Source organism: Scyliorhinus canicula, chromosome 3 (genome assembly GCF_902713615.1).
Source record: "Scyliorhinus canicula chromosome 3, sScyCan1.1, whole genome shotgun sequence".
Classification (NCBI taxonomy): domain Eukaryota; kingdom Metazoa; phylum Chordata; class Chondrichthyes; order Carcharhiniformes; family Scyliorhinidae; genus Scyliorhinus; species Scyliorhinus canicula.
This window is the reverse complement of record NC_052148.1, coordinates 203620398-203644616: the sequence shown is the minus strand read 5'-3', so window position 1 is coordinate 203644616 and position 24219 is coordinate 203620398. Positions and strand designations below refer to the sequence as shown.

At 43.6% G+C, this 24219-nt stretch overlaps 1 protein-coding gene across 1 annotated transcript in view; it reads left to right on the top strand.

Annotated features, from left to right (window-relative positions):
• rnf175 (ring finger protein 175) overlaps positions 1-21976 on the top strand; it is a 73647-nt gene extending 51671 nt beyond the window's left edge. Inside the window, exons 8-9 of the mRNA XM_038792033.1 lie at positions 10314-10415; positions 19658-21976. Of these exons, the coding sequence (XP_038647961.1) occupies positions 10314-10415; positions 19658-19778 (223 nt within the window). The 3' untranslated portion in view covers positions 19779-21976. The remainder of the gene's footprint in view (positions 1-10313; positions 10416-19657) is intronic.
• Positions 21977-24219: the final 2243 nt, after the last annotated feature.

Below are 24219 nucleotides of genomic sequence, written 5' to 3'. Positions count from 1 at the left end.
CCACTTGCTGGGATGAATGCAATTCCAACAACACTCAAGAAGCTTGGCACCATCCAGGACAAAGCAGCCTACATGACTGAACCCATCCACCACCTTAAACATGCACTCCACCGCTGACACAAAGTGGCAGCAGTGTATACCATGTACAAGATGCACCGCAGCTCTTTCAACAGCAACGTCCAAACTCATGACCTCTACCACCTTGAAGGATAAGGGCAGCAGATGCATGGCAAAATTGCTACCTGCAAGTTCCCCTCCAAGCCACACACCAGTCCTGACTTGGAATTATATAGCCATTCCTTTGCTGTTGTGGTGTTGAAGTGCTATCTAACAGCACTGTGGTTGAACCTATGCCCCATAGACTGCGGCAGTTCAAGAAGATGGCTCACCATTACCTTCTGAAATGCAATTAGGATTGGGCAATACATGCTGGCCGAGCTAGCAACTCTCACCCAGCTGTGAACGAATTTGTTTAAAAATCAGTTTAACATTTAGAGAACATAAAAGGCTTTGTGTCCAATATATTAAAATATGCACAATGCAAATAGCTGCAATACCGATTTGTTTCTGGTGGTGGTGCTGCCATACTATCCAAAATCAACGTTTTCTGATATTATAGTTTATTTTCTTGAGTCCTGTATTTTGAGGTCAACATTGAGAAATGTACATTGATTTAATACACTGTAGTTGAACTATATTCATAAATGGGATACATTGGTCCGAGGCCAACGTTTGGTTATTAGGCGACCTAAAGGCGCCATTATACTACAGTTACTGCTCTCCAAGTATGATGAGCCTGTAGATTGTAACGTGCTGTTTTTAGAATGTGTAGAGAGCTCTGCACTAACATTGTTAATTTTTTATATTCGGAGAGTCGGCAGCAGCTTGGGTTTTGTTGTAACTAAAAATAAAAACAGGAAATTAAGCTTTAAGTTACCAGGCCATCCACATGAGACTGCAAGCTTTTAAAGGTAGCTTTAAACCGGGCTGCAGTTAATAATACATCTGCTGTGAAGGCCAAATGATTTGAGACTGTTTATTCATTCATGGGATGTGGGCATCGTTGGCAATATCGGCATTTACTGCCCATCCTCAAGTGTGTTTCAGAAAATGGTGGCAAGTGCATGTTGGGCAGAGTTTCCAGAATAAATTCTCGAACTCCCTGCCCAACAGTAACTCATCATCAGTTTCTCAAGGGTAATTAAGGAATGACATCTTGTTCAAGTCAGTGGGAACAAGAAGGTGGTGATGTTCCCATGCCCCTACTGCCCTCGTCTTTCTGTGTGGTAGGGGTTGTGTGTTTGGAAGGCGCTATTGAAGAAACCTTGGCAAGTTGCTGCAGTGCATCTTGTATATGATGCACACTACAGACACTGTACACCAATGGTGAAGATAGTGAATGTCAAAGACGGTCAAGGGAGTGCCAATCAAGAGGACTGCTTTGTCCTGGCTGTCTTGAGCTTCTTGATTGTTGTTAGAGCTGCACTTGTCTTGACAAATAGAAAGTACTCCATCATACTCCTGACTTGTGCTTATAAATGGTAGAAAGGTTTTGGGGCGTCAGAAACAATGTTCTCCCTAAATTGTGTTGTCGCACAGCAACCTAAATGTTTCCACACAGGCTGCACACAAGTTGACCCCTTCACATTATTGTGCATGCATGGCCTCCCAGAAAAAAATTAACAGAGCCGTGTATTTAAACAATTGCTGTGCACTCCAAGAAGAAAATTAGAAGCATGTGGGTCAGAAAGTGAGTCATTCCCTGCAGATTAGCCATGTTATGTATGGCCTCCTTGAAATCTAATCATCAACCCTCTTTCAAAATTACTGTCATCACCACTCTTTTCACCATCCAACACTTGACTCCACTGATCTTGCAAACTGTCAACCTGCCTTTCCACTCCAAAGGTCTTGAATGTGTTGTTGCCTCCAAAATTAATGTTCAGGTTTGATCCCCCCCCCCACCCCCAGTTAAGGTTCCACATCTGCCGCAGTTTCAAAACGGCTCTCATCAATGTTACATGACTTCAGATGTTAACGTGGCATGGGTGAGATGCCGTTTCACGGCCTGCCTGCAGCCTTTGACATGGTCGAACACACCATCCTTCACCATTGTCCAGCTGGTTGGGACTGCATATGCCTAGTTTTATTATCTATTTAATCATAGCCGGAAAATTGGCTGCAATGGCTCGGTTTCTTCTACACCGCTAGTCTGGTGTTGCCCTCGCCTGTTTCTCATTTACATGCTGCCTCAGCGACAGAATCTGAAAACAGCATCAGTTTTCACAAACACACTGATGATACCGACTTCTATCGCTCTGCCACTTTTCACGATTCTTCCACTATCCCTAACTTATCAGATAGCTTGTCCGACATCCAGGACTGGATGAGCAGACATTTCCTCCAATTAAGTATCCAAAATTGTTTACTTTGGTCCTCAGTGCAAACTCAAGTTCTCCAGTTTGCAACTCCATCCCTCTGCCTGGCAATTTCCTCAATCTGAACCAGACTGTTCGCAAACTTGCTGTTATATTTAGCTCTAAGATGAACTAAGTCAGCCTACCCCAACTTATGTGACATCACGCAGCTCCACTGCTGTCTCAGCTCATCTGCGGAAACCCTCATGCATGTCTTTTGACCTTGAGTTTTGACTATTCCTGTCCGCTCCTTGTGCCCGCCACATTCCATCATGTGTAAATTCTGCTGCCTGTGTGCCTATTTTCATCAAATCCCATCACGCTCACTGTCCTATATTGACATCTGGTTAAGCAATGCCTTGATTTTATATCTGGGTTCCCCCCATGACCGGTGCTGAGGGGGTCGTCCCCCTTGCCCGCTGCTGTGGAGCGGTCTCCCTTGCCCGCTGCTGGGAGGAGGTGGGGTCCCCCTTGCCTGTGGCTGGTGAGCAGGGCCTGCCTTGCCTGCGACTGACATAGACATCGAACATACAGTGCAGAAGGAGGCCATTCGGCCCATCGAGTCTGCACCGACCTATTTAAGCCCTCACTCCCACCCAATACCTGTAACCCAATAACCCTTCCTAACCTTTTTTGGTCACTAAGGGCAATTTATCATCGCCAATCCACCTAACCTGCGCGTCTTTGGACTGTGGGAGGATATCGGAGCACCCGGAGGAAACCCACGCGCACACGGGGAGAACGTGCAGACTCCACACAGACAGTGACCCAGCAGGGAATCGAACCTGGGACCCTGGTGCTGTGAAACCACAGTGCTAATCACTTGTGCTACCATGCTGCCCGAAGGTGGGAGTGGAGCTGTTGGGAGGTGGCGTTCCCCCATGCCTGTGGCTTGTGGTGGAGGGCGGTTCCCCCCACACTCAGTGCTGGTGTGAGGGGGGGGTTCCCTCCCCCTTCAGCTGGTGTTGGGGAAGTGGAGTTACCCCCTTATCTCGTGTTATCAGGGGAGGGGAGGGGGGGGGGGAGGGAGGTAGGGTTCCCCCTTCACCTAATGTTGTCGGGAGGAGGTAGGGTTCTCCCTTCACCCGGTACTGTCGGGGTTGGGAGAGGGAAAGAAAAGGAGACCAAAGAAAAGTTTTTTAAAATCAACCATAAGAGTACATTATGTTTGGAAATTGTCATTTTGCTGGAGAAGCTATCAGCTAATGGCTGGATAGATATGCAAAATGTACAAACATTCTTGAATTAAGAAGTATTGTGCCACCATGAATGATCATGATGGGAATCAGAGGAATTGCTAGCCAAAAAGATTAATTTGGTTGGCCTTCTACCATCCTGGTCGTTGCATGTTACAACTAGCAGGAATCAAAAGAACTTTCAGGATTCATCAAAATTTGAAAAAAAGATCCCTCTGAGCAATTTCTACCACCAGGTGGGAGACTCCAGAGTTTTATTGCTCCTTTTCTGAGCCTCCAGGTTGAGTTGCGTGGCCCGTCAAAACTATCAATCATATCATTAACATAGGACGTGAATTACCAGACCTAAATGGCTACAGCAAGATTAATTAATGTTAATAGCATAAATCCAGCAATTTCATGACATGCAGTTTGTTTTCATGGGGTGGAAAGAATGACTTTTTTTCATAATTTTCAAGGTTAATTATCCAACAATTTGTGGAGATGCTGAGCTTGTGGTTTCTCTTAGCCACAAATGTTGCATTTTTTATGAATTTTTTTTTCCATCAATTTCTGTGTTATTTCCTTCTAAAGCCAATTTCCTGCTATTTACTAGATTATTCTTGGGTTTCTCTTGAATTATTTCATGATCGATCCCATTACTTTCTAAGCAGCGACCAATCAGAAAATACCTGGGTTAAACTTGTCTCCTTTTTGAAAATGAATGCTTTGTGAACTGATTTCCCAATATTTAGTGAACATTGTGCAAGTCACATCCCTTAGTATCCTGGAATAGATACTGGGCTGGAATCACCGCGCCACACTTCAGTTTCACCCCGCCAGCGGGATGCTCCGTTACGCCAGCCGGTCAATGGAGTTTCCCATTGTGGGGCAGCCCCACGCCGTCGGGAAACCCCCGGGCTGCCGGCAGAATGGAACATCCTGCCGGCGGAAAATCCAGCCCACTATCTGTCCAAGTGAATTTATTTGTTTTCTGCCGTTTAAGTCTGGCTGAAACCTTCAGCCTATTGAAGTCGAAGTCTGTAATTCTAATTATTACTGTTCATACTGGACAGGTTATTCTGTCTTCTGTGATGGGTGATTCAAGGCAATACTAACCATCTGTGTCAAATTTTAGTTCATCCCCATTGACATCCTTCAAGGTTCTCACCTTTTCAATAACTGTCCTCTTGTGGTTTCTTAAGAATCTTTTCCAGTTGCATTTAATCCCTGCAAACAGATTAATTTCCAGTTTCCTATTTTCTAATCACTCACTTTTGCAGTTCGATGTAATTTCCCCCTTGGGATACCTTCACTTCTATTTCTCTCTCTATTCTATTCTGCTTGTCATATTCATATATTTAGTATCTTGTTTATTGAGTTTGTCAAATGCTAATCTTAATTTTCCTGCATATTATCCAGTCTGCCTTTAAAGGTACAAAAGCAAAATACTGTGAATGCTGGAAATCAGAAATAAAAAAAATCCAAATTCTGGGGGGAAACTAACACTTGGAAAAACTAAGCAGGTTAGGCATCATCTGTGGAGAGACAGAGGGCCGTAACGTCTGATGGAGTGGCAGTTGAGTCGGATTGCCATTCCACTCAAACAAACTTGCTTAGCAATCTGGCGATCCTAGCTCGCCCGACCTTCTGACTCGGGTTGGGCAAGATTTATATAATGCAGCTTGCTTCCAGATCCTATTGTTGAGGGCAGCTCTGTCGCAGGTAAGTAAACACAGGAACTGGGAGCAGAAATAGGCAATTTAGCCCTTTCAGCCTGCTCCGCCATTCAATCAGATCATGGCTGATCTCTTCCTATCCCTTTAACCTGTTTTTTTAAATCAGAAATATATCTATATTCTTCTTGAAACTATTTAATGATTCAGACTTCACCGCACTTTGGGGCAGCGAGTTCCACAAACTCGCCACCCTCGGAGACTTAGTTCCTCATTTCAGTTTTAAATCTACTGCCTCGCAGCCTATATGTGTGACCTCTCGTTCTAGATTGTCCCACAAGGAGGAACATTAGTTCTACGTTTATTTATCAATCCCTCTTCGTATCTTATATAGATCAATCAGATCTCCTCTCATTTTTCTAAACTCCAGTGAGTCTTAGCCCAAACTGTTCAATTTCTCCTCGTATGTCAACCCTTTCATGCCCGGAATTAATCTGAAAAACCTCGTCTGAAATGCCTCCACATCCTTCCTCAAATAAGGAGACCAAAACTGGACTCATTCCCAAGAACCAGATGCAACAATGCCTCCTTCACCTTTGGACTAAAAACATACTAATGTAGAAAATTCTACTGAACACACAATGGAAGCATTTGCTCCTCTCAGCCCTTTACAGTATTATTATCTGAAGTCTATATTTGAATAATTAAAATCCCCCTTGAGAACTAGTCTTTGATTGCACCTCTCTATTTCCTTGCAGATTTGTTCCACTATATGTTTCCCACTAAGTAGTGGCCTCGCAATGTAATGGTACTTTTATTGTTTCATAGCACCACCCTTGACCCCTCTGTGATTCTTTTGATCTCTAGTTCTGTAATGTTATCCTTCAGCAAGACTGCTACTTTCTTTGCTTTCATATCTTTCAATAACATTTTGTATAATGGAATATTTAGTACACAGTCCTGAACGATTTTGAACCAGGTCTCCATTATTGTTACAATGTACTATGTGGCTATGTCTACCTGAAGTTCACAACCCATATTTTCCACACTCCGCACACTCGCGTGCATGCACAGTAACCCCAATGTATGCATTATATAACTTCTTACTCTGACCTCCTCTTAATACCTTGCGGTCTCTAGTGCTACTGTCTCCTAATTCTCTGTGCAGCTTGGTTTTCCTCTATAATTTTACTTCCCGGCTCCCACACGTGCAGCAAGTTAGTTTAAACTCTCCCCAAAGCGCAACCCGCAAGGAAATTAATTCCAGCTCTGTTCAGGTGCAACCTGTCCATCCTGAACATTTTTTCCAGAGCTGGTTCCCCCATGTCCCAGGAATCAGTTCTCCTTTCTGCATCATCACTTCAACCATGCATTCATCTGCACTGTTCTTTGATTTATCATAATATCATAAGAAACAACCGGGGGGGGAGGGGGGGAGAGGAGAAAGAGGAAAGGCTGGAAAGTCACAAAAACGGAGAAGATGGGGAGGGGGCAACCCCCTCTCCCCAATGACAAAGCAAACAGAACCAAAGTCGATATGGGGGGGGGGGGGGGAAGAAAATGGAGGGGGGAGGACACAAGGCAGGGGTGGGGGGAGGGGAAATCGAAGGGACCATAGGCCGAGCCAGAGGTCGGCGAAATGTATATAAAGTTAATTAAAGGAGGGACAGGATAAACCTTTCTGTACAAGATAGTAAATTAATGTTTAAAAAAATGCATATACCTGTTTAAAAATGTGGAAAATGCCAATAAAAATATATTTTTAAAAAATCATAATAGGTGCAGGTGGAGGCCATTTGGCCCATCAGGTCTGCTCTGCCACTCAACAAGATCATGGTCAGATTGTGGCTTTACTTCCACTTTCCTGCCTGTCTTCCATAACCCTCAGCTCCCTTGTCGATCAAAGATCTGTTTACATCATGCTTGAATCTATTCCATGATACAGGCTGCACTGCTCTCTGTGGACTTGAATTCTAAAGACTAAGAACCGTCTGAGATGAAACTCTTCCTCATCTCCTTAAATGGGAGACCCCTTACTTTTGAGCTCTGCCCCAGTTCTAGATTCCCTCCTTAACCTGCCAGCCCCCTCAGAATTTTAGATGCATCTGTAAGATCACTTCTCACCTCCTGTGTCTTTGGCCCATCCTGCTCAACCCTTAAGGCAATTGCTTCATCCTAGGAATCAGTCGAATGAACCTTCTCTGAACTGCTGATGCAAGCATATCCCCTTTTAAATAAGGAGACCAACACTGTACATGCTACTTCAGGTGCAGTCTCATTAATGCCCTATATAGTTGCAGCTAGGCTTCCATTCTTTTATTCTCCATTATCATTGCAATACAGGGCAACATTAATTTGCTTTCCTAATTACTTGCTGCAGCTGCATGCTAACTCTATAATTCATGTATGAGGACACCCCCTTCTGTACTGCCGAATTCTGCATTGTCTCTACATTCAAATATTATTCTGCTTTTCTATTCTTCCTACCGAAGTTGCCAACATTGTATTCCAGCTACCAATTTTTTTGCCAGTCACTTAGCCTATCCACGTCACTTTGCAAAATCTTTATATCGTCCTCACAATCTGCTTTCCTCTATGTATCTTTGTATCTTTCGTAAATTTAACAATGATACGGTTGGTCCATTCATTCAGGTCATTGATATAGATGGTAAATAGTTGAGGCCCCAGAATTGATCCCTGCGTCCACTTCGCTAGTTGCAATTTGCAATGTAAAAGATCCATTTATCCCTACTATTGTTTCCTGTTAGTTAGCCAGTTCTCTGTCCATGCTAATATATTACCCCAACATAATATGATCTCTTGCGTAGCAAACTTTTGGGTGGCACCTTTTGGAATGCCATTTGGAAACCCAAATGTACTACATCTGTTGTTCCCTGTTATCCACTCTGTTGTATCTGCAAATATTTGTATACTCACCAGCTTGTGGCACCAAGATTAATCAGTTAATTCTGAGATTGAACTAGATCTATGAGGTCTTGCTTGCTGTTTTCCTTCCTAATTCGCTAAACTTTGCCTGCAGCTGAAATCCCTCTTTCTGCTTTTGCCATTGGTACTTGGTACTACCATGGGTCACGAATGCTCTGCAGCCGCTCAGTGAAATCCTTGACCCTGGTACTAGGGAGGCAACCTTGATTCATGTCTGCAGCTGCAGAAATGCAAGTCTAATCCCCTAATTATTGGAAAGCCTGTCACTAACGCTTTTCCAATCTTATTCATGACTCTCCATGCAGCTAAGCCAATGCTGTTTACAGGGATACGTTTCGGAAACTGTTTACATTGATGCAAAAGTAGTCATGTAATGCTGCAGTCAAATTTGTATATATAAATTTATGTATGCTGCTTATGAAGGCACACTTGAAAACCAGTCTCTTCCTCCAAATTAATTACAACAATTTTGATGTCTGAACTGAACGAGTAATTAGTGTCAGTATTTAGTTCTTGGTGAATAAATTATTATTGGGGCAACTATGTCTGTTAATATGTTAGTTTACCGTTAATATGTTAATTTGCCATGGATATGAAAGTTAGTTTTGTGGACTGAGCCTATTCAATCACTTTACAGTAGAGAAACCATAAAATACACGTTACGTTGCAAAGCATGTATCTGGATTAAAAAAACATGCAGGGTAAATTTAAAAGTTTTTTTGCAAGAACCAGAGTAGATATCACAGTGGTTCACCAATGCCATTTTCAGTTCACCATCTGTTCTATCCTTTATTTTTATGACTTCAGGCAGCATGCTAAGTTATTACCCCAAAGAAAAGTCATTTTCTAGAATGTAGCTGAGAACTTGAAAAAATGATCAAATCTGGCAGTGATTGTCAGTAAATCCTGAGCCTCAAATTTAGAGGAGCAGCAATCAAGCTCCCAGCCAACTGTGCTATTGTGTCATTTAATTATATTCTGGTATCTAGGTGTTGAAATATTGCTTGCTTTGCAAAGATCGATTGGGTAATTTGCTTCGCACATTTGGAGGCCCGAGTATTGTACATTTCCAAATGATGATTCATTACTGTGTTTTTAAAAAAAATTCTTACCCACAAATTGCCTCCCACTGTTAACATTTCAGAAAACGCTTACTCTGCTGTGTTTAAAGCAACGTGATAGGTCAGCAGTTAACTGTTTTTGTGCAGCAGCTACACATTCAAAATGTTTCCATCTACTTAGCTTTGATAAAAGAATGTTAGAATGCTATATAATGAGTGTCTGGATTGAAATTTGTTGTTTGAAATTTGTCGTGTCAGTTTCAGACTGAAAACCGGTATGTGTATCTTCAGCTGCACAGCCTTGTTTTCTGGCGCTCTGCTTGGTGGTGCCTGATGGAGCTGGCAAGGCCAGCCCCATTGAAATTGGGGTGCCATCTTTAAAGGGCACCCCAACCTGTGCAAGAAATGAACTCTTCCCCCCCCCCCCAACCAAAGCATCACGGCAATCCCAGGTACCAGGGCTCGCTCCTCACCCCAAGGCATTGGGGAGCTGTCCCCCCTTCCAGGTATCGGGGGGCTTTCCCCACTCCCCCCACCCCGCAAGGTGTCGGGACACTTCTTCCCCATCCCAAGGCATCAGGGCGTGATTCGTTCCAGTGTGACGTCACGGCAGATGGATGGGAGGATACATTGAGGGCAGAATTAGGGGTGTCAAGCCTGCTAATGAGATTATAATGTATGCTAATAGGATTACGCCCTTCTTGGACGTGAACCTGATTGCGTCATTTGACAGGGGAGTGGAGAAGATACCAAACTAAAATCCTGCTGGCAGAAATCCTGTTTCTGGCCTCTTGCTAAATTTAGCGACCATCATGAGATTTGCACCCGCGCCTAGTATGGAAACTAATTCGTGGCCTAAATGTGCAGATGGACCATTTGCATCATTAGCATCTTCTGCTTTCCACATTAGAAATATGTTTTGCAGTGTTCATCTATGCTGGTAATTAAATAGTCGATCAGCACAAACTGGGATTGTTAACTGCATTTTTTACTTTGTTATTTCCAAATAATAGAATATCCTTAACTTAACACATTCAGATTTCATGAATTTTGTATTCGTGGTTGGTGCATTGTAGGTAAAAAGCAAACATGCCCATACTGTAATGAGAAGGTGGATCTTAAAAGAATGCTGAGTAATCCGTATCCTTTAAAATTTACTTTAAAAAGTTTCAGATCAAACAAGTTGTATAAGAGCTCCCCGAAAACACTTTATAACTTGTAAATATTGCAATTTATTTGTCATTTTGACTAGTGGTTTGGATTTAGCCGACGCAAAAAGAGTTTACAAATTCAGTATGTGTCATGCCACAAAATACAGTGCTAATGTATTACAAACATAAACGATATTAACATTTTTTTAAAAATATTTTATTACAAACATTTATCAAAACAGGTTACAGCAAATCAACACCCCGGGAAACATACTTCCCAACAATCAACTATACAGTCTGTACAGATTTTTCCCCTTTTTCACCCTCCCCTCCCCCCACTCCCCTGCGACGAATAGCTCCTCGAACACCGTCATAAACACCCCCCCACCTTTTCTCAAACCCCCCTGCTGAGCCCCTTAACTCATACGTTATCTTCTCTAACCACAGGAAGTCGTCAGGTCACCCAACCATGCTGCTACCCCCGGTGACGATGCTGACCGCCACTCCATCAAAATTCGCCAAAATGTGCAATCAGACAGGCGAAGGGCACGACATCGGCCTTCCTCCTCTCCATGAGCTCCGGCTTCTCTAAAACCTCAAATATTGTCACCAAAGGGTCCGTGTGCACCTCCTCCTCTACTACCCTGGCTAAGACCGTGATCACTACCCCCAGAATCTTCCCAATTTTTTGCAACCCCAAAACATGTGCACATGATTCGCTGGCCCCCGCCCACACCTCTCACACTCATCTGCTACCCCCTGAAAGAACCCATTTATTCTCGCCCGAGGCATATGCACCCTGTGCACCACCTTAAACTGTATCAGGCTCATCCTTGTACAAGAGGAGGACTCCTTTACCCTTCGCAGTGCCTCACTCTATACTCACCAGTTGATCTCCCCTCCCAACTCCGCTTCCCATTTCTCCTTGATCTTCACACCCGCTCACTTCCCTGCTCCTCCTGCCACTTGTATATATCCCCAATTCTTACCTCCCCTTCCAAATCTGGAAGCAGCAGTCGCTCCAGCAGGGTGTAGCCTGGCAACTTAGAGAACCCCCTCCAGACCTTTTGTGCAAAGTCCCTAACCTGCAGATACCTGAACTTGCTCCCCCTGGGAAGCTCTACCGTCTCCCTTAGCCCCTCCAGACTGGCGAACCCTTCCTCCAAATACAGATCCCTGACCTTGACCAGCCCCACTACCCTCCACCTCCTGTACATCTATCCCCCCCCCCCTCCCCCCGCGCTCAAACCCATGATTCTCGCACAGTGGCGTTAGCACCGACATCCCTTCTACCCTAAAATGCCTCCTCAGCTGATTCCATATCTTCACCGTGGACTGCACCACCAGTCTCCTTGAATACCTACTCGGAGCCATTAGCAACGCTGCCGTCACCATAGCCCTCAAACTAGACCGCTTACAAGAGTCCTCCATCCTAACCCACTGTACCCCTTCTTCCCACCACGGCTGCACCTTGTCCAAATTTGCCGCCCAATAATAATGAAGGAACTTCGGCAATGCCAACTCCCCCTGCTGGCTTTGCCTCTGTAGCAGGGTCCTCCCCACCCTCGGCACCTTCCCCGCCCATACAAAGTCCGAGATTATCGTGTCCACTTTCTGAAAAAAGGCCTTTGGTATAAAGATCAGGAGAGCCTGAAAGATAAACAAGAACCTCGGCAGAATATTCATTTTCACAACTTGGACCCTCCCCGCCAACATTAAGTGGTGTATCCCACCTCCTAAGAATCTCGCTGGCCTCCTCCACCAGCTTTGTTAAGTTCCACTTATGGAGCCCCGTCCATTCCCTCGCTACCTGAATACCCAAATACATAACCTGTCCCTCACTACTGTAAATGACATTTCCCCCCTAAATTAGTCTGCTGTCCCAGCTCATTCACCAGGAATACCTCGCTTTTTCCTACATTCAGTTTGCACCCGAGAACTCTCCAAACCTCCCAGCAGGCCCATAATCCTTTCCGTACTTTCCAAAAGATCCGAAAATACAGCAAAAGGTCATCGGCATAGAGCGACACCCGGTGTTCACTCTGTTCCCTCATAATCCCCCGTCACTCTGCCGACCCCCTAAGAGCCATCGCCATCGGCTCTGTGGCCAGCGCAAACAGCAACGGCGACAGTGGGCATCCCTGTCTCGTACCCCTACCTAAGTCAAAGCTTCGTGAGCTCATATCATTCGTCCTCACCCTTGCCCTTGGTGCCGCACCCATACCACAAATCTCAGCCCAAACCTAAACCTTCCCCAAACCTCGAACACGTACCGCCACTCGACCCGATCAAATGCCTTCTCCGCGTCCATGGACACCACCACCTCCGGTACCAGAGCTCCCGACAGATTCATCACCACATTCAACAGCCGTCTTCTATTACTCGCGAGCTGCCTGCCTTTCATGAAGCGTGTTTGATCTTCTGCAACCACCCCCGGGACACAGTCCACCAACCTCCCCGCCAACAACTTAGCCAATACTTTCACATCCGTGCTCAATTGTGATATGGGTCGATACGACCCACATTCCACCGGGTCCTTCCCTTTTTTGGTGATTAGTGTGATTACTCCATACGTCATCGTCTCCGGCAACTCTGCTTTCTCCAGTGCTTCATTAAACGCCCCCAACAGATGTGCCAGGTCCGCCGCAAATTCCTTAATTCCACCAGGTACCCGTTCGGCCCAGGGGCCTTCCCCATGTTCAAACCCCTGATACTACCCAGCATCTCCCTCAGCCCCAGGGGTTCCTCCATCGCCTTCCTCTTTGCTTCCTCCAACTGGGGAAATTCATGCTTGTCCAGAAACCGCCCCATGTCCCCCTCCTCTCCCCCAGGTCTGCCTCATAAAGTCCCTGGTATTACTCCCTAAACGCCTCTACCCTGACTCCGACACCACATCCCCAGCCCCAGTCAATCTCTTCAATATTTCCCTGGACGCAGCCTGCTTCCGCAGCTGGTGCGCCAACATGTGGCTTGCCTTCTCCCCAAACTCATATTGCACCCTTCATGCCCTACGAGGTTGCCTTACTGCCCTGCCTGTTGTCTGCCTGTCCAACTGCCCCTGCAACGTTTTCCTCCTTGCCAATCACTCCACGGTGGGCACCCTCGAATGCTCGTTGTCCACCTCCACTATCTCCCTCAGGGACAGTCATGTTCCTCCCTCCTTTCCCTATCCGCACGAGCCTTAAACAAAATAATTCTCTCCCCCCCCCCCCCCCCCACCCCGGACCACTGCCTTCAGTGCTTCCCAAAAAACTGTTCGCCAACACCTCCCCATTCTGATTCAGCTCCACATACTCCTTAATCAACGCCCGAACCTTATCACAGAAACCTCCATCCGCCAACAACCCCGAGTCAAACCTCCACCCCGGCCTCTGCTCTCGTCCCGTTCTAAACCAAATCTCCAGCCAGTGGGACGCATGGTCCGAGATAACTATCCCCGCATACTCTTACCCCTCCACACCAACCAAAATCTCCCGACTCACGACAAAATAATCAATCCTCGAATACACCTTATGGACGTTTGAAAAGAAGGAATACTCCCTTCCCCCTGTGTTCTGAAAGCGCCATGGATCCACATACCCATCCTCTCCATAAACCTTCCCAGCTCCCTCGCCATTCTTACCCGACCCATTGACCTGGGGTTTGACCTATCCACCCTCTGCTCCAGGACACAGTTAACATTTCCTCCCGTGATCAAATCCAGGATCGCTGCCAGCAACCCTCTTATAAAACCCACATCATCCCAATTTGGGGCATACACATTTACCAACACCTTCCAATACCCCACTCACAATCACATATCTCCCAGCGGTTCCTCGCCTCCTTTGCACCCTCAAATCCCTTTTTTTTTTGCTTATCAAATCGCATTTCAAATCAAGTGAAAAACAAGCCCAACCCACCCTTTCCTTAACCTAACATGGTCTTTCACAGAGAGGTGCGTCTCCTGCAGAAAGACCACCCCCCACTTTCAAGATCCTGAGGTGCATGAACGCCCGTAACCTTTTAAACCGGCCCATTCAGTCTCCAGATGTTCCACGTTACCAGCTTACCAGAGGCTTACGCCTTCAATCCCCTCTACCATCTGAAATCTTCCCTACTTAACTCCCGTCTATTTAATTCCACTCTGCACCTAGCCCACACCAGATGGCCCCTTTCTCCGCCCCTGACCATTTCATCTCTCACCCCCTGCCACGTCACAACTATCTTCTGCCCCTTTCCCCGCTGCTCCTGGCCACCCCAGTCAGCTTTCTCCCCCACCACCTCACTTCCGTTCACTAGCATAACCTGCTAGCGTGGCTGCCCCTGCCCAAAGGCACCTATCAATGACCTCCCCTCTTCTTCCCCCCCCTCCCCCCAATCTTCCGCTCAAGAAAGAAGGCTCCCTGGTGACCTTATCCTCCCCCCACCAAACAAGGACTTCTCCTGAACACCAGGCAGCCATCTCCAAAAGCAAACAAACAAATGTTAAACACAAACAGTTCCATAAAACAGGAGGGGGGGTGGGAACATTCATCCCCACATAAACTCTTCACCCCTACAACCCCTTCCAATCTCAACAGCAAACCCCCCCCCCCCCCAAAAAAAGACGAAAATCCCCCAATCCCTACCCCATTTCAAACATGCTCCCAACTATTACAAAGTGCCAGCACCCAGTTCCTAAGCATTGTCCGCTCAGTTCTCCCCCAATTTATGCTCCGCTGGTTTAGCACAGCGCTAAATCGCTGGCTTTGAAATCAGACCAAGGCAGGCCAGCAGCACGGTTCAATTCCCGTACCAGTATCCACGAACAGGCGCCGGAATGTGGCGACTAGGAGCTTTTCACAGTAACTTCATTTGAAGCCTACTTGTGACAATAAGCGATTTTCATTTCATTTAATGAAGTCTCCGGCCGCTTCTGGGGTCTCTAAATAATACTCCCGGCCTCCGAACGTAACCCATAATTTTGCCGCGTAGAGTACCCCAAACCTGATCTGCCGCTGGTACAGCACCGCCTTGGCCTTGTTGAAGCCTGCCCGCCGCTTTGCCAACCTGGCTCCATTGTCCTGATAAATTCGGACGCTATTCCCCTGCCAGTCGCAGGTACGCTTCTCCCTGGCCGATTGCCGAATCTTCTCTTTCTCCACAAATTTGTGGAGTCTCACGATCACCACCCGTGGCGGCTCCCCAGCTCTAGGCTTCTGCCTCAGGGACCTATGCGCTCGGTCCATTTCAGGCGCCTTATCTCGCACCCCTTCTGCCACCAGCCCCGCCAGCATCTTCAAGGCGTACCTCGTGGCACTCACTTTCCACTCCTTCAGGCAGGCCCACTATTCACAGGTTCTGCCTTCTCAAGGTATTAGACCATAAGACATAGGAGCGGAAGTAAGGCCATTCGGCCCATCGAGTCCACTCCACCATTCAATCATGGTATTCCCCAGCTCATCCACCTTTGCCCTCAACGTTTTACACAGGTCCCCTAGGAACCCCACCTGTGCCTCCAGAGCCACCACACGATATGGTCCAAGATCACTCCTTCGATCTCCCGTATCTGTGACCCCTGCACCTCCAATCACCTCTCCACCTGTTCCAGGGAACTCTTCAGGGGTACCACAGCTCCTTCGATGGTCTTTGAGCAATGCTAACGCATTTCCTTCCTCTGCCGGCAGAATTCGTCTTTAATAAACGCCATCAGCTCCTCCATCAGGGGCCTTCCAGCTTGCATCAGCCCTTCCCCCGCCTGCATGCTTACAGTGGCTGCTGCAGCAAAAGCTCCCTCAAACATTTCAGTCAACTCTCTCTGTTTTCTGCCAGGTCTGATAGCCAACAGACATACCACACCCGGGGGAAACTTACTCCAACATTCACCTACACCTTTTCATCAAAATTCCAGCCAGTATCAGGTAAAAAGAGTGATTTTCTGTGCCTTTCGGCATGAACTGCCCCATGTGTGACCACTCACTCCATGGTCACAACCGGTAGTTCTGATGTTGACATTTCTGATTGATATTAGCTTCCACAAGACCATTTACAGCATAACTGGAAGCTTTGGACAGATTGCCTTTTAAAGGTGAGTATGGAGGATGCCTTAAGTATGTATGTTTGCTGTCTCCTTTTCCTGCTCTTCCCCACTCCCACAAAAAAAATCCCACAGCCTGTTCATATACCAATATTTGGGAACATTATCGCCCACTTAATAAACCATCTCTTTATGAATAACATGTGAATCTGTTTGTTCTCTGCTGAGATGCTTTGTTCTACTAGCAGATTTTATGTCTGTAATCTGCTCACAGTGTCCACATCAGATGTCATTACTTACGAGGCAAGTTAATTACCAAACAAACTACTTTTCAACTTTTTAATCACTTGTCTTGACAATTATATGATTACAGATTATGTTTTACACTCAGTTTTATAACCGGCTTCATATCAGAGCACAGTGCTCTAACCTGCTGCAGCGAGTCATGGACCACTGCATTGGATGCAAAATCTTCATTAGCATGTAAAAGATCGATCTATAGTTTATCTTTCAGATGCTGGTGGCTCTGTAAAATTCCACCTTAAGTACTTTTCTTTGGAAAAAAAATTAACTGAAAAGTATGTTAAGTGAGTTAAATCCTGATCACATAACTAGTTCACAAAGATATGGTTTGTTTGTATTAGAATGGTATTTGAGTCAAAAAACATTTTTAATATAAAGATTAAAAATAACCAGCTTCAATTTTATGAACTACAATATACTTGCATATCAGTTCAACATGTCCAAACAAGATTAAATTCAAATATTCAGCAGGAAGATCCTAGATATCATTCTTAGTATATGGCTGGTTAGCTCTCTGTCTCTAGATGTAGGAGCATAAAATAAAGCATCCAGCATTTCTTGTTCTGCTCACTCCCAGTGGACAATGTCAACTGAACTTCCCTCATCTACCATCTTGGTAACTACCACAACTTCAAAAAATAAATCAAATTCATAAGACTTTTTTTTTTTTTGTTTTGTTTTTTTGTTTTTGTTATAAATTTAGAGTACCCAATTAATTTTTTCCTATTAAGGGGCAATTTAGCGTGGCCAATCCACCTACTCTGCACATCTTTTGGGTTGTGGGGGCGAAACCCACGCAAACACGGGGAGAATGTGCAAACTCCACACAGACAGTGACCCAGAGCCGGGATCGAACCTGGGACCTCGGCGCCGTGAGGCAACAGGGCTAACCCACTGCGCCACCGTGCTGCCCAAATTCATAAGACTTGACTTTTTATTAAAGTCACTTGGGTATTATTTCATTTTCATTTTCGTTTCATTTTCATTTCATTTCATCTCTGGCTAACATGTCCCTCTCTATCTATATAATCATATGTTGCATCCTTATTGATTCCTTCAAGCTTCATTTAGTCTCCCATTAGTGTCTCCTGCATGTTTGCATGCATGTTTATTTGGTTCCATTCTTTCCTCTATGTAAGAAAAAAAAATGCATTGAAAGTATTGTAGTGGTGAAATTACTTGCAAGTCCATTAAGGTACAAAATTTAAAATTAGTTGCTTGCTTTTATGGCTTTAATCCACCTTCCGTTTATTGACTAACCACTGTGATGTTCTGCTCTTTCAGAGCAATATTTCCCAGCTATTGAGTTTGAATAGATGGAAATTGGGACCCCATATGCTTGTCTTCCTCCTTTCAACTCTAAATTTACTGTTCTGCTTTCTATTGTTTACTTGATGTTAGCTTCTCTGTGAAGTTGTGTGTGGCCTCCCAAAGCTCCTTGTAATTTTTATGGAATTGGTTTTTAGTACCTTTTTCAGATAGAGCATTCTAGGTCCTGACAACTGCCTCATCTTCTCTGTAGATAATTGGTTGATTTTTAAACTATTATTTCTAGTTATCGCCAGAGGGAATAAGTTTTCTCTCTGTCCTCAAAACCTTTTGCTTTGAAAATTGCAAGAGATTATCTTTTCACCTTCCCGGTTCCAAGGTGGAACCCTCATCCCTGAAAACCCTCATCCCTGACAACATCCTGGTGAACCGTGCGGAAACACGGCGGCCCAGCAGTTAGCACTGCTGCCTCACAGCGCTAGAGACCGGGTTCAATTCTGACCTTGGGTAACTATGGAGTTTTTACGTTCTCCTGTGTCTCCGTGGATTTCCTCTGGGGGCTCTGGTTTCCTCCCACAGTCCAAGGGATTTTCATAGTAACTTAATTGCAATGTTAATACAAGCCTACTTGTGACACTAATAAAGATTATTATTAAGATGCGCAGTTAGGTGGATTGGTTATGCTAAATTGCCCCTTAGTGTCCAAAGATTAGGTGGGGAAAGGACCCTTTCAGAGAGGGTTGGTGGACACACAATGGGCCAAATGTCCTCCTTCTGTACTCTAGGGATTCTAGGATTCTATGATAACCATCCGTGACTCATTTTTAAAGCATTTACACCACTCCTGGAAGTACATTCTTATGCATTTCTGCAGGGCAATGCACAAACATTTGAGTATTATTAATATTAACTCGAGTTGCACCAGTTTTAATTAAATCATCCGCAATAGAATGCTGATTGTTTTGACATCACTGTACTAACAAGAACACCTATACCCATTTAAACATTATACCGTTATAAAAATCTTAATTACAGGACTGGGTAACCACCCAAGAGTTGTAACTATGAGGTAATATTTTTGATTTGTCAACATTGTATGCATTTAAAATTTGAAATCAGGTGGTATATAAATTATAGCAATAATGGGCCTCACGGTAGCATGGTGGTTAGCATCAATGCTTCACAGCTCCAGGGTCCCAGGTTCGATTCCCGGCTGGGTCACTGTCTGTGTGGAGTCTGCACGTCCTCCCCGTGTGTGCGTGGGTTTCCTCCGGGTGCTCCGGTTTCCTCCCACAGTCCAAAGATGTGCGGGTTAGGTGGATTGGCCATGCTAAATTGCCCGTAGTGTAAGGTTAATGGGGGGATTGTTGGGTTACGGGTATACGGGTTACGTGGGTTTAAGTAGGGTGATCATTGCTCGGCACAACATCGAGGGCCGAAGGGCCTGTTCTGTGCTGTACTGTTCTATGTTCTCTAAAAACAAGACTGGTAGGTATAAGAGAGGTAATTGCTCATTTTCCTTTGAATGATTTTAAACTTTAGCATTTCTAAACGATGTGCACGAAATGTTGAAGATTCTAAAGTAATTTATAAATGGTAAAATATTAATGAATGTTATTTTCTTGTTGAGTGTGTCCGGAATATTTTCTTTAACTTCCTCACAGTTGGGAACGCACACATGTTTTATATGGCCAACTATTAGATTGGCTGCGCTATCTAGTTGCATGGCAGCCTGTAATTATAGGTCTTGTACAGGGTATTAACTATGTATTAGGTCTAGAATGAGACCCTAGTACTTTTTTGGGGATGTATATTATAAATGAAAAGAACCAGTTTAAATACTATATATTCCGTCCTTTATTGTACAAAAGAAGTTTACTCTGAATTTGTTAGCTAGCATTAGATAGCTGCAACATGTTTAATAGGTACATTAATTACTTATTGTTATGGGAATTATGCTGTCACTGAACTAATGTGCAATATTTTTTTTTAATGAAGTAAAGCCTGATTTTGTAAAAGAAGCCCCAGGTTGCTTCACAAAAGAAGAATGAATCCCCCAACAACAAGGAAGTATTTACCATGCTATATTCCTGTGATGCATATTGATTGTAGCTTAAAATGTTGAATTGGAAATTGTGAATATCACTTTAAAGAAAATTTGATGATGAGATGTAGATACATAATAGCCTGTTCAAAAAAAAATTGAAGTTCATCATTCTTGTAATCTCAAAACCTAAATTAGAGAAACGCTGTGAACACACTTTCTGGTGTAATCAGCTGTTTATGAATCTACACAATTTGATTCATTTCCCTGGGTCGATTTTTCTTTCTGGCATTTACCAATGCTGTATTTACTTGCAGTGGATTGCATTTTTTTCTAATCTACATTTATTCTCCCAAGAGTTAGTTCGTTTACCTGTTCAACTGGTAATAAATGCAGTATAATTTGTTTTGTTACAGTGCAGATATTCCTTTTTGTTTAATTCTGAACTTATTTGTACTTGTGAATTTTGTTCGCCTGAAACATATTTTTTTCTCATCTTAATTAATGCAGGGTAAAAGTAATAACTTTGTCGGGGCAGCATGCTTGGCTGCCTCACAGCTCCGAGGACCCGGGTTCGATCCCGGCCCCAGGTCACTGTCTCTGTGGAGTTTGCAAATTCTCCCCGTGTCTGCGTGGGTCTCACCCCCACAACCCAAAGATGTGCAGGGTAGGTAGATTGGCCACACTAACTTGCTCCTTAATTGGGGAAAAAAATCATTGAATACTCTAAATTTTAAAAAAAGTAATAACTTTGGCTAATTTGGATTGGAACCTAAAATCAGTTTCTGAGAACGAAATCTCAGTTTCTGGTATGTTTTAATTCCGAAAGCTTTTTTACAATTCAGAGTACACCCTATATCTAGAAATATTTTGATGTGTCCAGCAGGGCTGGTTAGTGGGCGAGACAGCTGGTTTGTAATGCAGAACAAGACCAGCAGCGCGGGTTCAATTCCCGTACCGGCTGTGAATTCTGAATTCTCTGTGTACCCGGACAGGCGCCGGAATGTGGCGACAAGGGGCTTTTCACAGTAACTTCATTACAGTGTTAATGTAAGCCTACTTGTGACAATAAAGGATTATTATTAGAGCACTTTTAACAATATTTGCATACTTTTTCATTCCAAAGTATGGGTTAAGCCATGAATTATGATATCTCAGGATACTGTCCAAAATAATAATTGCAGCTGAGAGTGAAACACAAATGAATCAATAACTTTGAGCTACTATGTCTAAAGATTACATCATGCAGTAAACTTAAGAGAATTTCTGTTTTTAATGTATCTTGATGGGCATGGTAAGAAATGAAGCTTGGCTTTCGACGTGAATGGAAAGAAGACTTCCTTTGTTTCTGTCACTTGGGGTAGTCAGTACTCAAAATTGTCCTGATTTACCTACAATGTGATAGAGTTGGCTGATTTTCTTTGGTGACCCTGACTTAATTCAGAAATTAATTAGATCAAGTGTGTTTACCTTGGTCATTATTTCTTTGAAAGGTAAGCAAGCATATGCAGTTTGGACAATGAGGGGAGTGGACAAATTCATTTTTACCAATGGGTGGGGCAGCAAGATATCTGGGGAACAAGAAAATTATCTCGACGGACATCTTCGAAGACACATCTTGGAATAAAGATATTGTCACAGCCACTCAACATTTGATTCAGTGTTGAATATCTCAGTTCACTTCTTCAATCTTTTTGTTCTGGAATTGATACTTGGAACTCTGTGCAGGGAGCAGAGTACCACCTCTTACAAATACAGATTTCAAGTTTGAAAGTTTCAAAAGACTCATTCTGCTAAACGTTTTGCCGATTCAAAGAACTATACAAGAAATGTTCTAATCAAGATACTTTAACTTCGTTACTGATTTTATCTTTGGATTGTATTTGTATCATCAGTATCGTCCTTTGTGTATTTAAATAAATCTTATATTTATTCTGAATGTAGTGTCTGACTGTTCTATTTGCCACCGTTCAGAGAATGAAAAGGAACTTATTGGGTGTTCAGTTTTATAACTGATATATTGTACCATATTAAAATGGCAATTGTTCACCTGGTGATGTGCAGTTCCTTCAATAACTTGCGATCAACACAGATTTTAGCTCATGGGAAATTTTAACTTTTATCACCAAACAAAAAGCAGGTAGCATCCATTTTAGACGCTGCCCATTGATGTCAGTGGAGTATACCAATCTCGAGGTTGAACACAGGCCGAAAGCTCCTGGTTTTAGAGTTCCGCTTGGTGGTAAAAAGTTCTTTGGCATTTGTGTAGTCGGCTGATGTACATCTTAGTTCATTACAAAATAATGATGTAGTCTTGAAATGTATTCCTAAAGTAGATTGTTTCCTGTGGTCAACTCTCGGGGTTTGCAAAAATGTTCTACACATTTTAAAGACCCAACGATTGCTGATGTTTTCCTGCTTTTTATTTATCAATGCATTGAAATCCAAATGGTGTTTCTTAAAATTATCTTCTAGAAACCATGACAGCTAATTGCAAGATAAAATCCAAACATTACATCTCAACAGTGTGCAGCACTGGGTAGGATGAGAATAAAGGTGGTGTCTATTATGGTTTTAATACGTTAATGCAAATCACTGAAGATAGCTGGTGAGGAAGAGTGTTTTATATGATGCCCTTTTCATTTTTAATATCTTCCCTCATACTTCAGAACACGTAATTGGTTATATTCCATTAAGAAATTTGAGTCTGCAACAGATGGATATCTGTAAGTGAGTTAAATACTATTATTTAACACCCAAGATTTTTTTTAAATCAATTGTTGTGAACTGTTTAAGGTTCATGTGATACTTGGTTTTATTACCACAATGCCACCATCTCCCCTTTATTGAACATTGTAAGTGGGAGTTAATTGCTCTCCATTGCTTGTTTCCTTTCCTTTCCAGTCTTTTGTTACCAGTGTCTGGCACAGAGGCCTGCATACCTGCCACAACTCGGGTGAATGCTTAATGAGGATATTGTTAGATTTTCAAGGGATTTGAATCCAATAGCAATTGATTACAGTGAACCCTTTATTGGCACACAGCAGAGATTAACTCAGTACATGTCTAGGCAATAATTTCCAGTTCCAAACAGGTCATGTATCACTGTTGCATGGTTACTGCATAGAGTCACAAGTGTTGCCTGCTTCTTCACCAAAGTAGACGTTAGGCTCCACCGAGCATCAATTTCCATCTACACAAGCTGAGGTGTCTTTTGCTTGACTTCTGCTGTGAGTATCAACATCTCTCGAGCTCAAAAAACATGCAGTTCATCTGATTCAATGGAAGAATAATAGTTCAGAGGATGATTGTGCTCTAACATTCTTTGCAACACAGCCAAACATTTAGGAGAGCACATATTTTGATATCTATTGCCATTTAGACATCGAAACTCCAACAAATTCCCCCAATTCTTTGAAATCTGGATAAATGTAAAAACTCCCCAATCACAGAAGATCACAGCTTCCAGTATTCCACAATACCATTAGCTTGGAAGGGATCAATCTCTTCCAAAAATAAAAAACATTTTATACAAATTGTAGGAATATCAAGTGATTAATTTGAAGTGATTCATTTAAATTGTGTACATATTGTAATAATCAGCTTGACTGATTATTAATGCCCATCTGAGCTGTGCTTAGCCATTTGAACTAAGTTCACGAGTGTGTGATGTGTAAAACTGCCCCGAGTCAGAATTCAAACTCAAAATACCATGAAGATGAATGATTAGAAATGTAGTTGGTACCTTTTTGAAATTAGGGCAAAGGCACATTGTTAGGGCTAAGTAGAAAGATTTTGGTTAGAAGTTTCTAAAATTAACATTAGGTTGCCTGAAATCTATGATTCCAAATAGGAAAATATTCTATTTCTTGACAATTAACATTCTTTACACTCATTAATATTCTGTTACCTGCTTTTGTGCGTTTCGGATCCAATGGAGCGGATGGAAGTAATTATGGGAATTTTAGGGGAATTCGGCCAGTTTTCAGGGTATAAGCTTAATATGGGGAAGAGCGAGATGTTTGTGGTCCAGGCTAGGGGTCAGGAGAGGCGACTGGGGGAACTGCTATTCAGAGTGGTAGGGGACAGTTTCAGGTACCTAGGTATCCAAGTGGCGAGGGACTGGGACAGGCTACATAAATTGAACTTGGTCCAGTTGGTGGATCAGATGAAGGAGGATTT